At 32.0% G+C, this 20935-nt stretch overlaps 2 protein-coding genes across 3 annotated transcripts; both read left to right on the top strand.

Annotated features, from left to right (window-relative positions):
* The first annotated feature begins 10 nt into the window (after positions 1-10).
* Positions 11-5938, top strand: LOC109186089 (zinc finger CCCH domain-containing protein 17-like). 2 transcript variants are annotated; one of them, XM_019335988.1, is made up of 4 exons: positions 11-223; positions 1791-1901; positions 4299-5013; positions 5047-5938. In XM_019335988.1, the coding sequence occupies exons 1-4, from the start codon at positions 131-133 to the stop codon at positions 5697-5699; spliced, it is 1572 nt and encodes a 523-aa protein (XP_019191533.1). In that variant the 5' UTR covers positions 11-130; the 3' UTR covers positions 5700-5938. The 2 variants fall into 2 exon arrangements, with proteins under 2 accessions (XP_019191533.1, XP_019191532.1); XM_019335987.1 differs by having other exon boundaries at positions 4299-5025; positions 5059-5938.
* Positions 5939-19527: 13589 nt separating this feature from the next.
* LOC109186128 (uncharacterized protein At1g15400) lies at positions 19528-20204 on the top strand. The gene has a single exon (XM_019336040.1). The coding sequence runs from the start codon at positions 19634-19636 to the stop codon at positions 19967-19969; it is 336 nt and encodes a 111-aa protein (XP_019191585.1). The 5' UTR covers positions 19528-19633; the 3' UTR covers positions 19970-20204.
* The last annotated feature ends 731 nt before the right edge of the window (positions 20205-20935 follow it).

Below are 20935 nucleotides of genomic sequence, written 5' to 3'. Positions count from 1 at the left end.
ATTACTCACTCTTTTATAGAACTCCCTGCACTGCTTCCTATATACAAACATTCATACATGCTTCGTCTCTAGAAACGGCATCGCCCGGACGAATCGACGGGGATTCGATTCAGGCACAGGCCGCAAAGCTATGCAGTTTACTGGGGAGAAAATGGAGGAAGAACTGCTCAAGTGCAACACTGATTGCGTCTACTTCTTAGCCTCGCCTCTCACTTGCAAGAAGGTAACGCTTCCCAACCTCTCCCCCCTTGCACTGTCGCGTAATTCTTATTTACTTCATTTGCTTTTCTTCCAACTCTATTATCTCAAGTGTTTTTTGGAGTCCGCCTTCAATCTGAGCTTCTTGGAATTATCCAGCATGATCTAAACGCTCGAGTTGTATATATGGCTACATCTATTTATGTATGTATCTGTATGCATACTGTATGATAAAATGTTCTTCAAAGTGCGTATTGAAAATTCAGGAACTTCCTCTATTTGGTGCGGAGTATAACATAATTAGAAGTGGTTGATGTGTCATTTGGCCTTACTGCATTTTGTTCTTGTAAATGAGTTTATCAGTCTATATACGTAAAACACTGTTTGTCTTATGTGCATTTCTTTAGTGTCTGGTATTAGTCATCATACAAGTGCAATCGTGTATTAGCTGTCATCTATGATCATTTAGGCAAAGAGTATTTGTTAGAAGAATCTTACAGAACGTTACTCTTTTCATTATTTTGTTAAATTTCCACACAAACTAGTCAGTGTCTTGACTCTTTAATTCAATTCAAGTTTATGAAACTGAAGTTGTATACCTAAATGTGGCTTCAATATGATCTACTTTTGGTCTTCAACTCTTGGTTCTCAATTAGCAAACAATAATCAATTTAATCCATTTTTTAATACTAACCATTCATTGCTTTGCCCACCCACATTCAACAGTAGAGGAACTATTCCTTACTGGTAACTGGACCCACCAATACTATTGGAGAGTTTTTTTGGCTTCTAGTTAGTTTACAACAGGCTCAAATCTAGTTCTCTTGGATGTGACTCTGGACTTGGACTTGGACAAATGGAAGACATTTCTGATTACATTAAGGCCATGTATGGGAAGACTTGAGACCTAGATTACAAAGCACTCAAATTTAATCTGCAAGTTTTTCTTCTGTTGATGACAGCACAAGAGCAGCAGAAGATAAGGCCTGGTGGAATGGTGGTTCAGAAACAGTATCCTGATTCTGAAACATGTCATTTCATACTATTTAGTTCCAGTCTGAGAATGGGTTGGTCTACCACGAAAGAAGGAAGGTGGAAGATGTAGTTAAATAGAAAAATTGTGGCAATTTTGGTAGAAAAAATGAGGGTAGTTATTCACATGTTATTATGTTAATAGGAACTTAAGCATGGACTCCAGTTAAAAAAATTTCTGCTGGCATTAAAATTATAAACCAAAGTACAATGTAGTAACTTATATTTTATCCTTTAAAATAATTAAGCAAGTATAGTGAAACAGAAATCTGAACTTTCATTGCATTCATGTTACATTACATTTACTATTTTGTTGGAATTTTCTTAAAGAACCATTTTAAAGGATACTGTTTCTGAATGAAACTATATATTCTTAGAAGCTTTCTCTTATTAATTATGATTAATGGATAGTTCATAACTGTGGGCACAAATAAAGTTGTTGGATGTGTTAAAAAAAAACCACATCATATATACTATGTATTGTTAGATTAATTTGATTGAATTCTTCATGAACATTTGGGTTTTGTCAAAAAACTGATGGCATGGGTTCTGCTTTTCAGGGCGTTGAATGTGAATATCGACACAATGATATTGCTAGGCTCAACCCCAGGGACTGCTGGTATTGGTTATCAGGGAGCTGTCTTAATCCAACCTGTGGATTCCGACATCCTGTAAGCTGCCATTTCTATTCAGTGTGATATTATGTGCTTATGCTAGTTTGTAGGCATAGTTGATTTGCTTCCTACCATCAACAGTTTACCTTTATATAAATATAATTAACTATATAGTTTCTGCATTTTTTAAAAACCTGGGATGCTGATTTGGTCATTCTTTTCTGTTATTAAAATACCTCCATTATTATAGTGGAGGTTTAGCATGGCTAAGTCATCCTGAACTAGAGTATTCCAATTCTAGTTGGTTGATAAATTTCAGTGGCTTAAAGAAGGGAGATTAAATGTCAGCTATCTATCATCTATTCATCTGTGATTCTTTTAGTAAATCAGGAAGTGAGATTTTTGGGAGATTTGGGCTATGAGTTGATTAAGTTCATAACATTCTTCTTTTTGCTGTTGCTAATGATGTGCTCAGCATAACCAAGCAATATTCCATGGGTTAAAATTGCTTCCTGAACTTTATGTTGGATCAGTGGGTTTGTGGTTCTTTACTCAGTCTCTTATGTGATATATGCTTTCAGAAAAGAAAATTCCAGTGGTTGAATAGAACTGGCAAATCTTGTAGTTTGAGATCAATGACATGTCCCTCCTATGCAAAGCATAACTTGGTTCATTCGGTGGTTGAACTAACTAACATCAAACTGATGAACTGATTCAACTGAACTCCAGCAGTAAATCAGTCATCTGTGTTTGATATTTTGTGATTAGTAGGAACATTTATTTGTATAGTGGTCTTGATAGACCTCCTGATTCACAAGAGATAAGGTATCCATAATGTGCTGATAGAATGCAACTTCAAGATTTACTTTATCATGCTTGTTACTGCTTTACAGCCTTACAGGATCTAGAAAGATGATAGTGTCATGTTTGTTTTAGATATGCTGGCTTTTAGAGATTTTGCCGTTAAGGAATTTTGAACCCCTCACTGTAGGGGTTAGCATTGTTTGATTTTCGGTTAATTTCCGAAATTTTAACCAAACCTTCATAACTAACCAAAACCAACGATTTTCGGTCGGTTAAATATAACCAAAATTTCCTTGTAAAAGTGCTAAATTTATTTTATTTATTTGACTAATGCTAAAGGGCTAAATTGTTAAAGCAAACAAACAATATCTTAGTGTTTATAGAATTATAGTCCATTAAAATTAATATCCTGAAGTAGATAGTAGCTTAGTGAAATGTAAATGGACTATATTTATACATTATATGGTCAACAAATGCAGTGCAGTCCAACACCCCATTAAATTAATGTGATGGGTTGTGGACTTTCAAAATGTAAATGGGCTAAGGTTAGTTTTTTTTTTTTTTTTTTTTTTTTTTTTGGGATTAACCTTAGGTTTTTCGGTTGGCTTTAGATTTTCTCTTTAAAAACCAAAAACCGACTGAAAAAACAAAATGACTGAATTTTTTTTACCTTGATAACCGAAACCAAAAACCGAAAACCGAAATATTCAGGCAATTCGGTTTTTGGTTGCCGGTTTTTCGGTCGTCCGATTTTTTTGCACATCTGCTCATATACTCTTGAATCACTGCCCATTTTGTGTTTCATGAAATGTGGTAATGAATAATGATTACATAGTTTATAGGCATATTGATGAAAAAATCAATACCTTTGCGTGTTGTTATAATGATAACGGAACCTTTTAAAGTTGGTAATACCAAAACTTGAAACTTTGGAGCAATTCTAGGCAATTGTTTAACCCAACCCCAAAAAATCCAACTATACTTGAATTGGCTAACACGTTTGCCATATATTAAAGACAATCACTAACTTACATAATCAATGCAACAAGCATAAATGATCACTATATATGAAATTACATTATCTTTTTCATGAAAGTAATGTTCAATGCAAAAATAGATGGAGTCTTTTATGAATCTGATAAACTCTTCTATGAAATTATAAGCCAATTCAAGTCTGGTTGGACCTTTTCTGGATCGAATTAAATTAATTTTCTAAAATTGCATCAACAGTTACAATTTGTGTACTAAATTACCAATTTGAAATGGTTTGGCTATAATTGTGTCAAGGTGCATTTGTTTGAATTGTTTTCATCAATAAGTCTAGTTTGTAACAAGGATCTTCCTTTTATGAGGGTTTCCTATAAAGGGTAATTGAAAGCATTCCCCTATTAAGAATTAGGATAATGGCTAAAAAATGCAGTTTTATTTTCTAATTCATTCTAGAATAATCCTTTCCTGTGAATGTTCTCCAAAATTGCATGCATATTAGCATTTATCAAAGAGTGTTTGCTGCGTTTGCTTTCTTCTATATCCCCTTTGCTTGAAGATAAACTGGGTCTTATACTTGCAATTCTACAAGTTATGCTTCTTCTCGCTAGTCCTATATTTCATCTAACACTCTTCTATTTTGCCTTTTTGTGCCGTGTGCAGCCATTGCAGAGTTCTTCTGGGATGTCATATGAATCAACAACTACATACCATCAGTCTGTGGTGCAAGTGAACAAGACAAATGTTCCTTGTTTTTTCTATAACAATGGTTTTTGCAATAAAGGTGATAAATGTGTGTTTCTACATGGACCTGATGATGGTGTACCTACATGGCAATCCTCAAAGATAGCTTCTGGAGTCCCTGATGGACTAGCCCTTGAGAAAAAGAAATGTCTGGGGAGTGAAAAAGGGTCCGCACAAGTGGAAACACATCCTAGTTCATTTGAAACTAACCTGAAGATATCAGCCAATGGAAAGGTCATGACAGAAGTAAATCTACAACCGGCAACTAATAATCTTACTGATGGAAATACTTCTCCAGGTATATCAGGATCTCAATCTGAAGAAGCTGTAGCAGTAAAGTCGATTTCTTCACTTCCTGCTGAAGGCTTTACCGGAGGAGGATCTCATTTGGCCACCGCATGGAGTTCAGATGATGAAATGGAAGACAATATAGAGAGAGAAGAATGCTTAGAATCATCTCCTGGTTTTGATGTTCTTGTCAATGATAGATCCGAGGAATTGGGGTATGAAGTAGATCATGAGTACTCACTCCAAAATGATATGGATGGCAGAACACTTGATGAGCAGTACACGGGAGATGATTCTGAGGACAATAGTGAATATCATCCCGTGCATCTAGATACAGGAATTGTGCTTGAAGAAGAGTTAAATGATTCATATAATGGTTTTGACAATGAATGTACTAGTTATCTTTTAAGAAAAATCAATGGCCATGCAAGACAGAGGGTGACGGATTATATTTTGCCACAGAAAAGGAAAAGCATGCCAACAAAATGGGCTTTTAGTGCTAAGGGTAATATGGACCTCCGCAACCATCTGAAAGGGCGCCAAACAGTTGATCGTTATACTCTGAACCACTACCATGGAAGGCATGACTCGTCTTATTTTAGCGCCCCAAGCACGAATAGGCCTCATTGGCACAGTACTAGGAAGAGGCATCAAAGACTGGCATCAAAGGTGGAAAGTAAAGCAACTGGGTCACAATCAGAGCGGGGAAGTTTTCTGAATGGTATCAACCATGAAAGCACATTGAGACACTCTCGCATGAGCAGTCGTAGGCAGCATTTTAAGAGGATACACAGCAAGAAGCTGCCTTTTCTGTCTGAAGTCGTCTCAAGGATGGGAGTTTCTAAGAAGAGAGAATCAACTGACAATTCAAAACTGTTTAGTGCACCCAAGTCACTTTCCCAGATCAAAGAAGAGAAGAGAAGAACAAAAGGGGATTGGAATTTAGGGCCACAGCTATCTGGAACAAACGTAGAAGATGAATTTCAGGGTCCAAAATCTCTAGCTGAAATCCTCCAGAGCAAAAGGAGGTAGGGTTGCTACTTCTTACGTCTTTATAACAAAATTCCATCACTAAAATTTTTTCCATTATTAGAATGAAGTTCATCTAATTGTTTTTTTGCAAAACCATTGCAAGCGGAACACAAAAGCTGACCATAGCTGTGTATTGGGTTGATTCACAGGGTTATAATTGAACTTATTAGTGTATTTTGTGAAGAATATTGAAAGATTAGAAAATAGTGTTGAAATTTGCCTAGATGCTTTTTGTTTTGTTTTCCATGCACATACAGTATCGCTAATGATTATATTTAATCATCAAACTTGGTATTAATCACCAAACTTGACTGCATAATGATATATTTAAGCATCAGAGTGAATTTCTTGGATGCTGGAAATAGGTCTTTTCTTGGCGTGCGCTTTGACGTGTTGACCATATTGGCGGATTTTCATACCGTTGGGTTTGAAGATTAAGCCGTCACATGCTAAAAAACTTGTATAAAATATTACAATATGTAGTGTTTAAGCAACTAATGAAATGCATATTAAAAACATGATACCATAGTGCGGTACAGCATTTGAAATGGTGTCTTTTTTACATTTTCAGATTACAATAATTAGCACTCTACCGTTTAATTTTTCATAATATTAAATTTAGTATTAGTATACGAAATTTATATATTTAGAAACGACACTAAAAGTACTATAATACACAAACAATTACTATAATACACACAATCAAATAATTTAAAAATAAGTAAAAAATATTAAAGAAAATAAATAAAGAAGAAAGAGTTGATTTGACCAATAAATAGTAAGTAGGACAGATAAAATGGGACAGAGAGAGTAATAAATTTGGGATCGTTATGCCATGGAACTGTGTTCACCATCCATGGCGAACACGGTCCCAACGGTGTTAGTACACCGTTATTTTTTTTTCCCTTAATTAATCGCGTGACTTTTCTTCTTCATTTTCACATTTCGCGGTTTCACTTTAATTTGAGGTGAGCAATGATTTCGGACATTAATAAATTATGAATCCATGCTTGCACATTCACTTTGGAACCATGCCTACACATTCCTGTCCGAAATCATGGCTGCTCCTCTGTAGCGCAAGCTTCTTCAACATTCATAAATTTATGAATGTGTAGGCATGAATTTGTGAATGTGCAGTTATGAGATTATGAATTTTCTGTTATAAGATTATGAATTTACAGAAAATTCATAATTACATAACTGTAAATTCATAATCTCATAACAGAAAATTCATGATTTAATAAATGTTTTACTTTTATGCGATTATGAATTTTCTGTTATGAGATTATGAATTTATATTACATTCATAATCTCATAACAGAAAATTCATAATCTGACCAAACGCGCGCCGTTAACAGCACATTAGCTAATTTTTCTTTTCCGCGTAAAAACGACCCCATTTGGACTTGAACAATGGTGAATACGTTTCCAGGACATAATTTGCCATAAATTTGTTACGTTCTTCCATCTCATTGGACTTTACTCAAGTTTTTTATTGTATATATAGTTTAATTTTTTGTATAGTATTTAGTTGATGATTTGTGCATAAATTTATATATTTAAAAATTACATTAAAAATATTATTAAACAAAAAAATAATTTAAAAATTACAAATAAACATTAAAAAAATAAGAACTAATTTTACTAATTAACAAGACATGTCACTAAAATAGATTAGAAAAAGTATATATTTGATTATATTTTAAGGCAAAAACTTGTGTGAGACGAGTTGAATTTTTGATTAATGAGGTAAAAGATCTGATCCATTAATCAAAGACCCGTTCCATTAATCAAAGATCTAGTTCGTCTCACAGATTGAGACCCGTGAGACAGTCTCACACAAGTGTTACCATATTTTAATTATGAATAAATTATTTACAAACAATAAGATAATATTTTATACAAAATGTATGTGGATAGAGTATTAATAGAGATCAACTCCTTGACTAGTTGACTCCATATTCAGGTGGCCTTAGGCTAAACCCAAGTGCCAAACCGTCGTTAACTCTCCCCCCCCCCCCCCCTCCCCCCTAATATTTACATATTAGTTAAGGGACATTTGAAGAGGATAGGATGTTGATTGGCTTTTAGTGGAAATTGGCTGCTAAGTTTTAATTTCTACTTATGAATTTATTTTAATTTGTATATTCAAAGTGGGCTGCTATATTTTATTAGTATTATTTCCCAAGTGTTTTTGGGGGTAATAATTGTTGTCACAAAACAATATTGAATGCCCCATCATCTCATATTACCAAGTCTAATTGCTAGGAAAGTTGCGACAGTTTGACAATGATATTTATGACTTAACATACCCACATTCAAGATTTCAAGGTTAAAATGTTGACTATTTCCAATCAATCCATTTTTGACATTTAAGAGTGGACAATTCACACTTGTATATATTTGGTTGAATATATATAACATAATATAGGTAAAATTATTAATTTGGTCCCAAATGCTTTGTCGGGTCGGGGTGTGGGGGCCCCTTAGAGTTGGGGTTCAGCCTTTGGAAGAATTTAATTATAAACTCTGTTTGTTATTGACATGTTATATATATGTTTAATTTAATGTACAATGATAATTATAAGATTGATAAAAATTTCATTTTTGATCATATAACTATTATGGTATTGTTAAATGCAGTCCACAAGTTTAAAAGCTATCAATTTGACTTCACAATTATTCAATTTTTCTCAATTTCAGTCTCTTTAGTCATATTGCAGATAAAAGTAACTGAAAAATTTTAATTGGTAAAATAATGAGGGCAATTTAGTCTTTTATTTCTTCTCTTTTCTTTCTTCACCCCATCATCGCCGCATTCTTCTTGCCGGGCAATATATATGTTCAGTAGCTAGCATTAATTGGAAATATATATTTGGTTGAATATATATAACATAATATAGGTAAAATTATTAATTTGGTCCAATTTAATCTTTAGGTTCAATCTGTTATCACCCATCCATCTTCAATAAATAATAAATTTTGACGCTATTGGTATGTGTTTCCTGAGAAATGAGCAACGGAATTGGAAACATGAAACAATGCTTCGCCGATGACGGCGGTGAAATTTCCGGACAACGCCATGTTTTGTTTTGAGGAATGTTTTGCTTATATGAATGGTCATTTTGTTTGTAATTTACAGAAAGTATGAAGAGATTAGTCCTCGTAATGTTGAGGACTTCTGTTACATTACAATAATACATACGCCAAGAATAAAGTGATGAAAATAGGGGCAAATGTGCTTAAATCTCTTAAGTTTGAGATGAGCAGTCCTACAATCAAGACGTTTCTTATGTAGAAGATAATCCTTGTATTTTTGTGTCTGTGTTTTTTATGATTTTTTTTTTTTTTTTGGCTTGTGCATGAACAATCAAGAGCTGTTTGGCTGATATGCTCGTGTTTTTTCTTTGCTTTTATGTTAATCTTTGTATCAAAACTTTTTTTTTCTACTTTTATCCTTATTATTTTAAATAAATGACATCCTTACCCCTCAATTAAAATCCTTTTACTTTTTTTTACTTCTATTTAATTTAAAAAAAAACATTTTATTTTTCGATTATAAGCTTTACTGAACCACTTGGATTGTTAAAAAATGAGTCCCATGAGTTTATTTATTTATTCTACCTCCTCAACGAACGGTGGAGATCTACTTGATGGTATGACTATGATTATATCTTTAAAATCCTCCCTAAAATTTATATAATCATATGAGTTGTATAATTTTTATAAGATTTTATAAATCTCCCTACTTCAAAATGTTAAATTTTAATATGTAAACAAACTTATTTAAATTTAAAATTATTTAAATTTTTTGAATATGTCCTTTGTACTCTTTCTATATTTATCAGCTTATCAAAAAGTTAACTTTACTAAACACTTTTAATTATAATCAGTTAGTTTAACCGCTCTTCAGTTTTCAGCTAGATTTGCCAAGCATAGTCTATGCCAGTTTTGTAAGTCAAATAATCAACTATTACATGGCGTTTGATTGAAGGGAATTTAAATTCTCTTCCCACCTAATTCCAAAGGCCACAAAATTTCCTTATTTGGTTGAAAGGAATTGCAATTCTCTCATTTTCAAGGAATTAAAATCCAATGTCAACCCCCCCCCCCCCCCCCCCCCGGAATTTTAATTCCTGGGATTTTAGTAAGAAAAAAAGATAGTGATGAGTCAAAATTACCCCTGCATTTTTTTAACCTAAAATTAATGCCTAACAACAAAAATGGACATTTTTGACTTTATACTACTTATTCCCAGGGCCGGATTTTAGGCTGTGCAAGCTGGGCTACCGCACAGGGCCCCCAATTTTAGAGGGGCCCCAAATTTTAGAGGCACAATATTTAATATTTACCTAGCTATTTTAGAAATAAAAATTAAAAGTTTTTAATTAAACTTAAAAGGTTGAGATGGTAGTAATGTGTATTTAATGTATTTTCACTTGGAGGTCAAAGGTTCGAAACTCGCATATGTTAATTTTAAAAATTATAATTTTGGAGGGCCTCAGTTATTTATCAGAACAGGGCCACCAAAACCTAAAATTCGACCCTGCTTATTCCCTTTCAATTCCCATGTATACCAAACATTGAAATTGAAATTCCTACTAATTCTATTCCTGTAAACCAAACACTGGAATTTAAATTCTCATTTTATTCACAGTAATTCATCTCCCATGAAATTGCAATTCCTTTCCCACGTAATTCTCCCTCTCCAACCAAACGCCATGTTAATTTATAGTCAATGTCGTGTTAGCCGTTTTTCCTTTCTATAATTTATCAGTTAGTTTACTTTTTTTTTTTTTTTTTTTTTTTTTTTTTTTTTTTTTGGGGTTTTAAACAGTTTAATAGTTTAACATTACACACCCACGCACATTAAGTACAAATCTCAAGCATATTAAGAGCACAATACTCACGCATATTGAGTACAAACCTCACGCACATTAATCAACCGCACAACCGCATGAGAAGCTTACACTATATATATATATATATATATATATATATATATATATATATATATATATATATATATATATATATATATATATAGTGTAAGCTTCTCATGCGGTTGTGCGGTTGATTAATATATATATATATATATGGGGTTGCCGCGCTTCCATAAAAATCATTCCTTATCAGAGAATTAACAGCCAATATAATCAAGATCGTCCATCTAGAAATATCTAACTAATATGAATCAATTAGAGAAAAAAATGCAATAATATATTTATAAATATGTCAAACTTTAAAGATCTGAGCAACTAAGCAAAACTACAAAATGCATTTGTTAAAAAATATGGTGACATTTTTATAAATAATTCAAATTTTAAAGTGCAAATTTCAACATTCTAGAGTGCATATATATGTTTATTGGAATCACTGCACTTATACATATGTGGGATGCACTCTATGGTATTATTAGTTCCACTATATAGTGTTGGTAATTGGATTTTAAAATTCAAATTTATTTACAAAAATGCTACTATACTTTTTCATCTCTCTCATTGTTTTAAAGCCATTAGATCTTCTCAAATCGACAACTTTGAGCTGTTCTTAGTTCTCTCATGCGGCAGTATGTGTTTTTATTTGATCCAAATCATATATATATATATATGTGTGTGTGTGTGTGTGTGTGTGTGTGTGCGCGCGCGCGCGCTCGCTCGCGCGTGTGGATAATTTTTATAGTTTCTATACAACAAAAATCAAAATACAAATATTTTGATAGTTTCTATACTACAAAAATCAAAATACAAATTACAACAAGAGAAATATCATTTACCATTAGCTAGAGCTTAGAGTTTCATCTTCTAAAACTTAATCCTTGATATATGTCAATAAGTTTATGTTTCAAATTAATACAATCTCATTATGGTTCAAATTAATATAATAAAGTTTATGTTTGTAAAAGTTGATATTTATTAATAATTTTATTTGTATGAGAATAGACGATGGATATTGAGAAATAAAATAAAATTTATTGTAAAATATTTTGATCAGAGAATTCAATGTTACTAGATATATGGAGCATAATACATAGGTTTTCCTCATGATACTTACCCGGCCGGCCTCATGATACATTGGCAAACCTAGCTGAAAAGCTATAAGCTAGGAGCTGAAAGCTGAAAAGGAGCTCAAAACTGAAAAGCTATAAGTTCGAAGCTGAAAATTGAAGAGCTGTTAAGCTAGCTGTTATAATTGAAAGTGTTTGGTAAAATTAGCTTTTTGATAAGCTGATAAATGTAAAAAGACTAAAAATGACATCTTCATAAAATTTAAATTAGTTTGTTTACATATTAAAATTTAACATTTTGTCTTTAAAAAAATAACATTTTGAAATAAAACTATTAGCATAATCATGATCTAGCATCTCATAATGAAGTAGCAATATTGTTGCAAATCTCCTTTGCGGTGAAAGTTGCGGATAAAAGAGAAGAGAAATGAGTTTTAATTGGGAAGGGTAAATTATATCATTTCTTTAAAATAATAAGGATCAAGATGGAATAATAATAATAATAATAATAATAATAATAATAATAATAATAATAATAATAATAATAATAATAATAATAATAATAATAATAATAATAATAATAATATTTGCGGTGAAAGTTGCGGATAAAAGAGAAGAGAAAAGGGTTTTAATTTAGAAGGGTAAATTATGTAATTTCTTTAAAATAATAAGGATAAAGATGGAAAAAATGTTAGAAAGCTAGGAGCTTATTTTGAAACGCTACTTAAGGTAGCGTTCCAAAATAAGCTCTTATTTTAAGCTAGGAGCTACCAGGACTATGTGGTCTAATAGTACCCTGGTTGGACTTTCATTTAGAAGGTTGTGAGTTCGAGCCTCAGTGGAGGCGTTATTGGCTCTTTGTGTTTCAGTTACTATTGGCTCTTTGTGTTTCAGTTACTACAATGTAATAGAGCTAGGAGCTTATTTTGGAAACATCACCAAACAGACTAATAAGCTATAAGCTCTGCCAAACAGAGCCGTAGAGAGAAATCAATAATCAGAGATTTTATCCCATCAAGTGCTTATCACTATGCTAAAATTTAAAATTAGTAGTGAAATCATAACTTTATTTCTTAATTTTTGCCAAGCAATATAATAATTATCACCATTTTTAATAGCGAGATGCTGAGCTCGGCCTCTTCAAATTTTCGCCCTAACACATTTAATATGCATTTTATTCACCATCTCTAAAAAGTTCATTTAGTAAAATGTGAGGAAATTTCTTACTTTTTTTTTATTTAAAAAAAAATCAATTTAATATCTGAGATTATTATCATGTTTGGACTGTTTGGTATACATTTGATTTGGGAAGGTTTATGAGTCGAGGAACGTGAGAAAGTTATACTAAACTAAAGATGACCTAATTTCCTTTCTAATTTTTTTTTTTTTTAGATAATCGAAAATGTGTAATATTTATCCAATTACCTTTTTGTTCTTTATTGTCCTTTTTTGTTTCCATATAACAAGGGTATTGATGGAATACGTCGCGATTCGGGCAACGTAATATGAAGCGAATCAGACTCGGGATCTGACTTGACTACGCACGTGGCCGAATGGACCATGGAGGGATCTGTCTCCCCGGGGTCCTCGGCTACTATTACGGGGTCCTCGGTACTACCACGGGGTCCTCGACTACTATTACGGGATCCTCGGTACTACCACGGGATCCTCGACTACTATCACGGGGTCCTTGGTACTACCACGGGGTCTTCAGCTACTACCACCGGGTCCTCGACTACTACCACGGGGTCCTTGGCTACCACCCGGGGTCCTCGACCACTACCACCCCGGGGTCCTCGACCACCTTGGGGTCGGCCAACATGGGCTTGGCACCCCGGGGTCAGCCCACGTAGGCTCGGCCACCACGGGGTCGCCCAGCGCGGGCTCGGTCACCCGGGGTCGGCCTACGTGGGGTCGGCTCGGCCGGGGACGAGGTATCCGCGTTGTTCGAGTCATGCGGTTATTGTTGCGGCCCAAGGCGGTTGGGGGCATCTCCAACGATTTCTCCGGGGTTGTTATGGCGACATAGGCTATAAAATCCTTCCTTGATGTCCTAATCAAGGCATCTTCTACCTTCTTACTGTAATTGTCTTTTTATTACACGTCTGAAACCTATGTAATAGCACTATACACTCGATTAATGCAATATTCGTCCCCGTGATGCTAATTCGTGCATTATTTCTACCCCTATTATTATTTTATTATTTATTTATTATATTCAAATATATATTCGGACTTTATAATCCGGACCCTCGGGTTCATATAATCCATCGGGTATAGTAGAGATTAAAAATATATTCCTTGGAAAGTTTGACCACCCAAAGCAGAAATAACTTCTGTGAGAATTGGTTTCAAAAAAAAAAAAAAATCTTCTGTGAAAATTTAATTAATTATGATGTATTATGTTTTCAAGTAACACTAAATGTTTTCTAATAATATTAAATGTTTTATATATGAAATGAAATTAGTAAATTAGCTTGAAATATAGGGATTATACAATGTCAATGATCTTAGCTTGTGGTTTAGCTCCCAAATTAGAAGTCATGGGTTTGAGTCTTTGTGGGGGCGATATGGACTATTTGTGCTTCACGAAGTCAATAGTACTAATAAAATAAAATAGGGATTCAATACATGATATGACCATGGGATAATGTCCTTAATTATAATCTTGGTAAATGGGTTAGAGGATATAACTAGTTGATAACATTAGATGTTTGGTATAATTTTCTTTCTCAAAAAATTAATTGAAATTTTTGGTTTTTAGCATTTTGGAGTTACAAAACACTAAGGATCTGTTTGGCAAAGCTTATTTAGGAGCTTATAGCTTATTTTAAGCTAAGCTACTAATAAGCTATAAGCTATGTTTGGTAATATTCCCAAAATAAACTCCTAGCTTAAAATAAGAGCTTATTTTGGAACGCTACCTTAGGTACCGTTTCAAAATAAGCTCCCAGCTTCCTAACTTTTTTTTTTTTTTTTTTTAATTTTTATCCTTATTATATTATTTTAAAGAAATTAAATAATTTACCCTTCACAATTAATTTTTTTTTTCTCTTCTCCTTTATTCGCAACTTTCACCACAATTATTATTATTATTATTATTATTATTATTATTATTATTATTATTATTATTATTATTATTATTATGAGATTTGCAACAATATTATTACTCCATTATGAGATGCTAGATCATGATTATGCTAATAGTTTTATTTCAAAATGTTAATTTTTTTTTAAAGACAAAATGTTGTATTTTAATATGTAAACAAACTAATTTAAATTTTATAAAGATGTCCTTTTTAGTCTTTTTACATTTATCAGCTTATCCAAAAAGTTAATTTTACCAAACACTTTCAATCATAACAGCTAGCTTAACAGCTCTTTAGTTTTTAACTCTGAGCTTATAGCTTTTCAGCTTTCAGCTCGTAGCTTATAGCTTTTCAGCTAAGTTTGCCAAACAGAGCCTAAATAATCAAACACTTATATTGATTTTTTTTAACCAAAGCATAAATCTAATAGTGATCAAATAAGTCAGAATTGACCTATAGACTAAGTATTTTACCAAACAGGCCTATATCACTCAAATAAGAATATTGACGCTTATTCCAAATCCCCTTGTACTCAGCCCATTCCCATGCAAAAATTATGTTGTGCATCCGTATGCACCATGCAGGGTGCATACGGATGCAAAAACGACGTCGTTTTATTAAAAACGCGCGTCTCCCTTTTAAAAAAAAAATTCAGGTTCGATTCCCAGCAACAACATATGAACTAAAATTTCAGAATCGATGAACTATAATTCCAGAATCTATGAACTAAAATTCCAGAATCTAATCTATGAACTAAAAATTCCAGAATGAATGAACTAAAATTCCAGAGTCTATGAACTAAAATTTCAGAATCAATGAACTACAATTCCATAATCGATGAACTATAATTTCAAAATCAATGAACTAAAATTCCATAATCTATGAACTAAAATTCCAGAATGAATGAACAACATAATGTTGTTGTTGAGAATCGAACCTGAATTTTTTTTTAAAGGGAGACGCGCGTTTTTAATAAAACGACGGCGTTTTTGCATCCGTATGCACCATGCATGGTGCATACGGATGCACAACATAACTATTGAAATTGGTATTGCCTTATTACTTCTCCAGCGCTATTGGCCTAGCTTGTTTCATATTAAAAATACATCATTTGTGTACTGAGTATATATTATTTGATAGCATAATTCACATAATAATGATTGGTTTCACGTCATGCATGCCTAGTTTCGCTTCTTCAGCCCATTAGATCACTATTTCATCAATCGACAGTCATTATACCATAGACTATGGTCCACGTTGTAAGGTGGACATATGACAAAATTTACAATTTTAATATATTAAAGGTACATTTTTATTTATTTTCATAACTAATAATTGATTTTCAAAATGTAGTAGGACAAAAGCAGTTCACACTCCACAAAGGAAATTATATATTGCCTGGAATTTCATAACTAATAATTGATTTTTATAGATTTAAATTCAACACTATTTTCTTTACATCTCTGCAATACTTTCACACTTTCAAAAGTGATCCACTTTCATTTTTATATTATAAATATAATAATAATAAAGTAATAATAAAATAACAAATAAAATATAAAAAAGGAAATAAAACTATAAAAACAGACTTGCAAGTTTGCTATTAAGCTAAAACAAAAAAAAAAAAAAAAAAAAAACAAAAACAAAAACAAAAAAAAAAAAAAAAAAAAAAACAAAAAACAAAACAAAACAAAACAAATATCCACACTACCTTCCACATCATCTTGGAAAGGGTTCACTTGCTCTGATGAGGATAGCCTTACACAACTACACAAGTCATTTTTATATAATATGTCATTATTTTATTAAAATTTTAAAATATTTAATTATTATGTCGATTCTTTTATTAATTCAGGATATCGTCGACTAACATTTTTTAAAAAATCAATACTACATGAAGGAGTGAATATTCTGAAGTGATTTTAGTAGAGGAGACAACAAATTATACCGTGGACCAGGGTGCACAATGCATTGGTCCAAAACAACATCGTTTTGTTCTTATTCATTAATGGTTTTTTTTTTTTTTTTTTTTTTTTTTTTTGGAAATCCCGTTTTTCATTTTTGCCGTTATCTTCTAAAAAAAATACATGTTTCGTATGTACATAATTGTATAGTAGAATACACATAAATTCCTAACATAATACACATAATCATAAGTCTAAGAAATATCAATTCTGTATACTAAGGTACAAAATTTAAATTAAAAAATGTACAGAATTGTATAGTTGAATACACATAAATACTTAAAATAATACACATAATCACAAGTCTAAGAAATATCATTTCTGTCTAGTGAGATATGTAATTTAAATTCATAATGTACAGAATTATATAGTTGAATATACATAAACTCTTAACGTAATACACATAAACACAAGTTTTAGAAACATCATTTCTGTTTACTGAGGTATGGAATTGAAATTCATAATGTACAAAACTGTATAGTAGAATACACATAAATTCCTAATTAACATAATACACATAATCATAAGTCTTAGTAATATCATTTCTGTATGCTGATGACTGAAGGTATGGAATTGAAATTCATAATGTACAGAGTTTTATAATTGAATACACATAAACTATTAATATAATACACATAAACATAAGTGTTAAAAAAAATTGTAATGGGATTAGATGGACGGACGGTGTCCGTCGCGTCAACTCCCCACCAATTTAATCGAAACGATGTCGTATTGGACCAGAGTTCACAGTGCACTGTGAATCTTGGTCCATGATATAACGACTGAGAGGAGGTTAACCTTTTTTCTTTAAAAGTATATATCACAAAAGATGTAATCCAATTTTTGGGAGCCTCAGCTCCCTAATTATTAACTTGAATTATTATTCAAAATTTGAATGAGAAATCAATCCCGTGTAATCATATCAAAGAAGGTAGTAAAAATAATTATGAAACTCGATCATATGATTATTAACAAATCTCTTTTAAAGATATTACGAAATCAGCTTTCAAAAAAAGATATTACAAAATCATTCTTAAGGTTTAACAAATCATACTAATCGGAGAGAGACCATACAAAAAAAAAAAAAAAAAAAAAAAAAATTTAAAATTAACATCCAATTGATAGCTATATAATTATTATTGCATACAAAAGATGTTGATCAGCATTAATATCCATTGCGCACAATGTACATGGGTGAAAATTAAAGATTGATTAAGTGAGTCGTGATTTATCTCCTTCAACATTTTTGGACAATGGTTTTGGCAGCTTAGGATTAAATTCAATGCATAAGATACAGCTCAAAAAGTTTTTAGAGTTGTACTGATTACTAATATGAGAGTATGTATACTTTTTTTTTTACTATAGTACTTCATATAACCATACATGAATTTTGTGTTGTACTCAATATAAGAGGCACTAGTGTTGATAGACACAAATTAATGCTATTTATATTTAATAAATTTGTGTATTGACAATATACAAGATGGAACAAGAAAGCAATAAAATAATAAAAGAACAAAAAAAGGAAGTGCGTTGAAAAGAAAGAAAAAGAATAATATATTAAAAAAAAAATTAAAATTACATTCATCTGTTAATGGAATATACATTTTTTTTTTGAAAACATTGGCATATACATTTAAAATCAATAAAAATAATCAGGCCTAAATAAATATGTACTATCATTTAGTTGTGTACTTTTTTTAAAAAAAAAATAAATAAATAAGACAAGGAAAATCTACATTTACTATCAATGATGTATTGATGTGTACTTTTAATTTTATTATCAGAGCAAATTCAATTTGAACGAAAATATATTTAATTTATTTGTTTACTGTTTGCTATCACATTATTATATTTAAATAATTAAATCATTTGCTTTAGGTATTCATAAAAGCCATTTCATTTTTCCCAGTACATTTTGAACATTGGCATAAGAAATAAAAAGTTATCCTCCATGCATTTAATGTGAAATATACAAATATATATATATATATATATATATATATATATATATATATATATATATACACACACACACTCATCACACACATGTGTATATATATTCTTATTTATAATTTATTAATTATTGATTGATTTTGATTCCTGTTTGCTATCAAATCTCTTACAAAAATATTTTCCAACAATTATTATATTATACACTTGATTTTATTGGGGTGTTTGGTAAATAGTTGTTAGCTGATTGAGTTAGTGAGTTTGACTAGTTAATAGCATTAGCTGATTGTAGAAAAGTGTTTGGTAAATTAACTGTTAGCGGATAGTTGATTACATGCAAAATACTTTTTTAAAAAGATCATCGAAAAGCTGTTTTGAGCCGTTTTTGAATTTTAGCATTTTGAAACAATAAAATATTAAGCTGTTATAAAAAGTTAATTAATCAAACACTCATATTGATTGTTTAACAAAGTCAAACAACTAATAGTGATTAAATAAATTAAAATTGATTGATAAACTAACTATGTTATCAAATAGCGGAATCTCTTAAACCAAAACGTTTGGTCGACATCTAAATGAAGTTTATTGTTGAGGAGTTTGAAGGATTCATGATGAGTATTAAGACGAAGGACAAAGAGGTAAATTCAGGCGGGTGTACCAACATGGATGCCATTTTTTGACTTCATCCTCCACCACATTCAATAATTCCACCATTCTTTATTTATTTCAATTCCCTCATCTCTATATATAAATATACCAATTTAGATGAAACACTTCACACGGCATTAGATATATATATATATATTACAACATTGGTGGACTCAAATAGTTCATCTTCAACCCTTAATTTGCTTCTAAATCCGCCATATCAAGACTGGCCTTCAAGATTCAAGAACACACAACTCTTAAGCTCACAAATTAATGGCGGCTTTGCCAAGATCAGAAGTTTCGTTTAGAAGGCAAGGCTCATCAGGGTTGGTTTGGGATGACAAGCTTTTATCCGGTGAGCTGAAGAAAATCTCAACCAAAGATGAAGGCGGGGATCAGACGAAGGAGGCGGCGAAACCCTCCTCCGTCCAACGTAGCCGCTCGTCCGGCGGCGGTCGGGGTTTCCGTTCGACCGAGATTAAGCCGTCGTATGACCCTCCTTCTCCCAAGGTGTCTGGTTGTGGCATCTGCGGCATGTTTGGGAAGCCGGTAGATTCTAAACAACAACCGTCCAGAAAAGCCGCCGCCCACCGTCCTCACCGTAGATAGATAATCATAGCTTAGTGGGATTGCTTTCTTCAACCTTCATCGCCGCCATGCACATGTATGCTTTCATTTCTTTTTCCTCTTTTCTTTTTATGGGTATTTTTTGTGGTATGTGTAATAGCATTGAAGTTTGTGATTGTGAGAGTTTTTGTTGTCTTTCTATGTATGGCAAGAACACCATCAATCATCATAGATAAAAACAATATGAATTAAAGCATCTTTGTCGTTTCTTCTCCTTCTTTCTTTCTTAATTTTATCCTTTTAGTTCTGCAAAATTAAAGTTGTTACAAAGCTAGTTAGTTGGTTTGACTAATTGTCTTAAAATCTTGTTTTAGTGTGATTTTTTTTAGAGATCTTAATTAATCAGTTGTGATAAATATCTCTTATGCATAGAATGTATAAATTAATCAAGAGGTGAGAGTTTAAAGATTGACGGGAATTAACAACTTAATTATTATCTCTTTTAACAACTCTTGAACAAGAATTCTAAATTCAGAATTAGTTAGGCCTAAAACATTTTTTTTTTTTAAAGTTAAGTTACGTTGTTGACTTTCAAAATTAAACTATGCCTGAAAGCTTCACGAAAATGGCAATCACTCTCTCATGGTGCCGAGGTTGAAGACAAGAGACAGGTTGTGCATTGAAGAAGGTTCAAGAAAGGCAGGCAGGTGGTGATACACAAATTTGACTTTTCGAAACAATAATTGCCTTATCACCTCCCATCACCAAACATCGTATCGTTAAAACCTACCCATCTTTAATATCTTCAATTACTTGAATTGCTTCCACTAATAATTACATTTTTTATATATAAAATAAAATTGCAACAAAAAGTTTTGTCATATCAGGTCATCTCTAATCCAAAATACAAAATTCTTTATCAAATTTTACTCCAAAAGAAATATTCCATGTATATTGTTACACTAAATTTTTGCCATCCCTAACTCTTTTACACCAAATTTTATTTCA

The sequence above is a fragment of the Ipomoea nil genome, unplaced genomic scaffold (genome assembly GCF_001879475.1).
Source record: "Ipomoea nil cultivar Tokyo-kokei standard unplaced genomic scaffold, Asagao_1.1 scaffold1407, whole genome shotgun sequence".
Taxonomy (NCBI): Eukaryota; Viridiplantae; Streptophyta; class Magnoliopsida; order Solanales; family Convolvulaceae; genus Ipomoea; species Ipomoea nil.
This window is presented reverse-complemented; position numbering and strand designations above follow the sequence as displayed.

Bases quoted from the DNA above. Each gene is read 5' to 3' on its own strand.
- LOC109186089 (XM_019335988.1), top strand. From the start codon at position 131: ATGCAGTTTACTGGGGAGAAAATGGAGGAAGAACTGCTCAAGTGCAAC. The intron at 224-1,790 runs GTAACGCTTCCC...TCTGCTTTTCAG, and splicing joins CGCCTCTCACTTGCAAGAAG to GGCGTTGAATGTGAATATCG. The intron at 1,902-4,298 runs GTAAGCTGCCAT...TGCCGTGTGCAG, and splicing joins CCTGTGGATTCCGACATCCT to CCATTGCAGAGTTCTTCTGG.
- LOC109186128 (XM_019336040.1), top strand. From the start codon at position 19,634: ATGGCGGCTTTGCCAAGATCAGAAGTTTCGTTTAGAAGGCAAGGCTCA.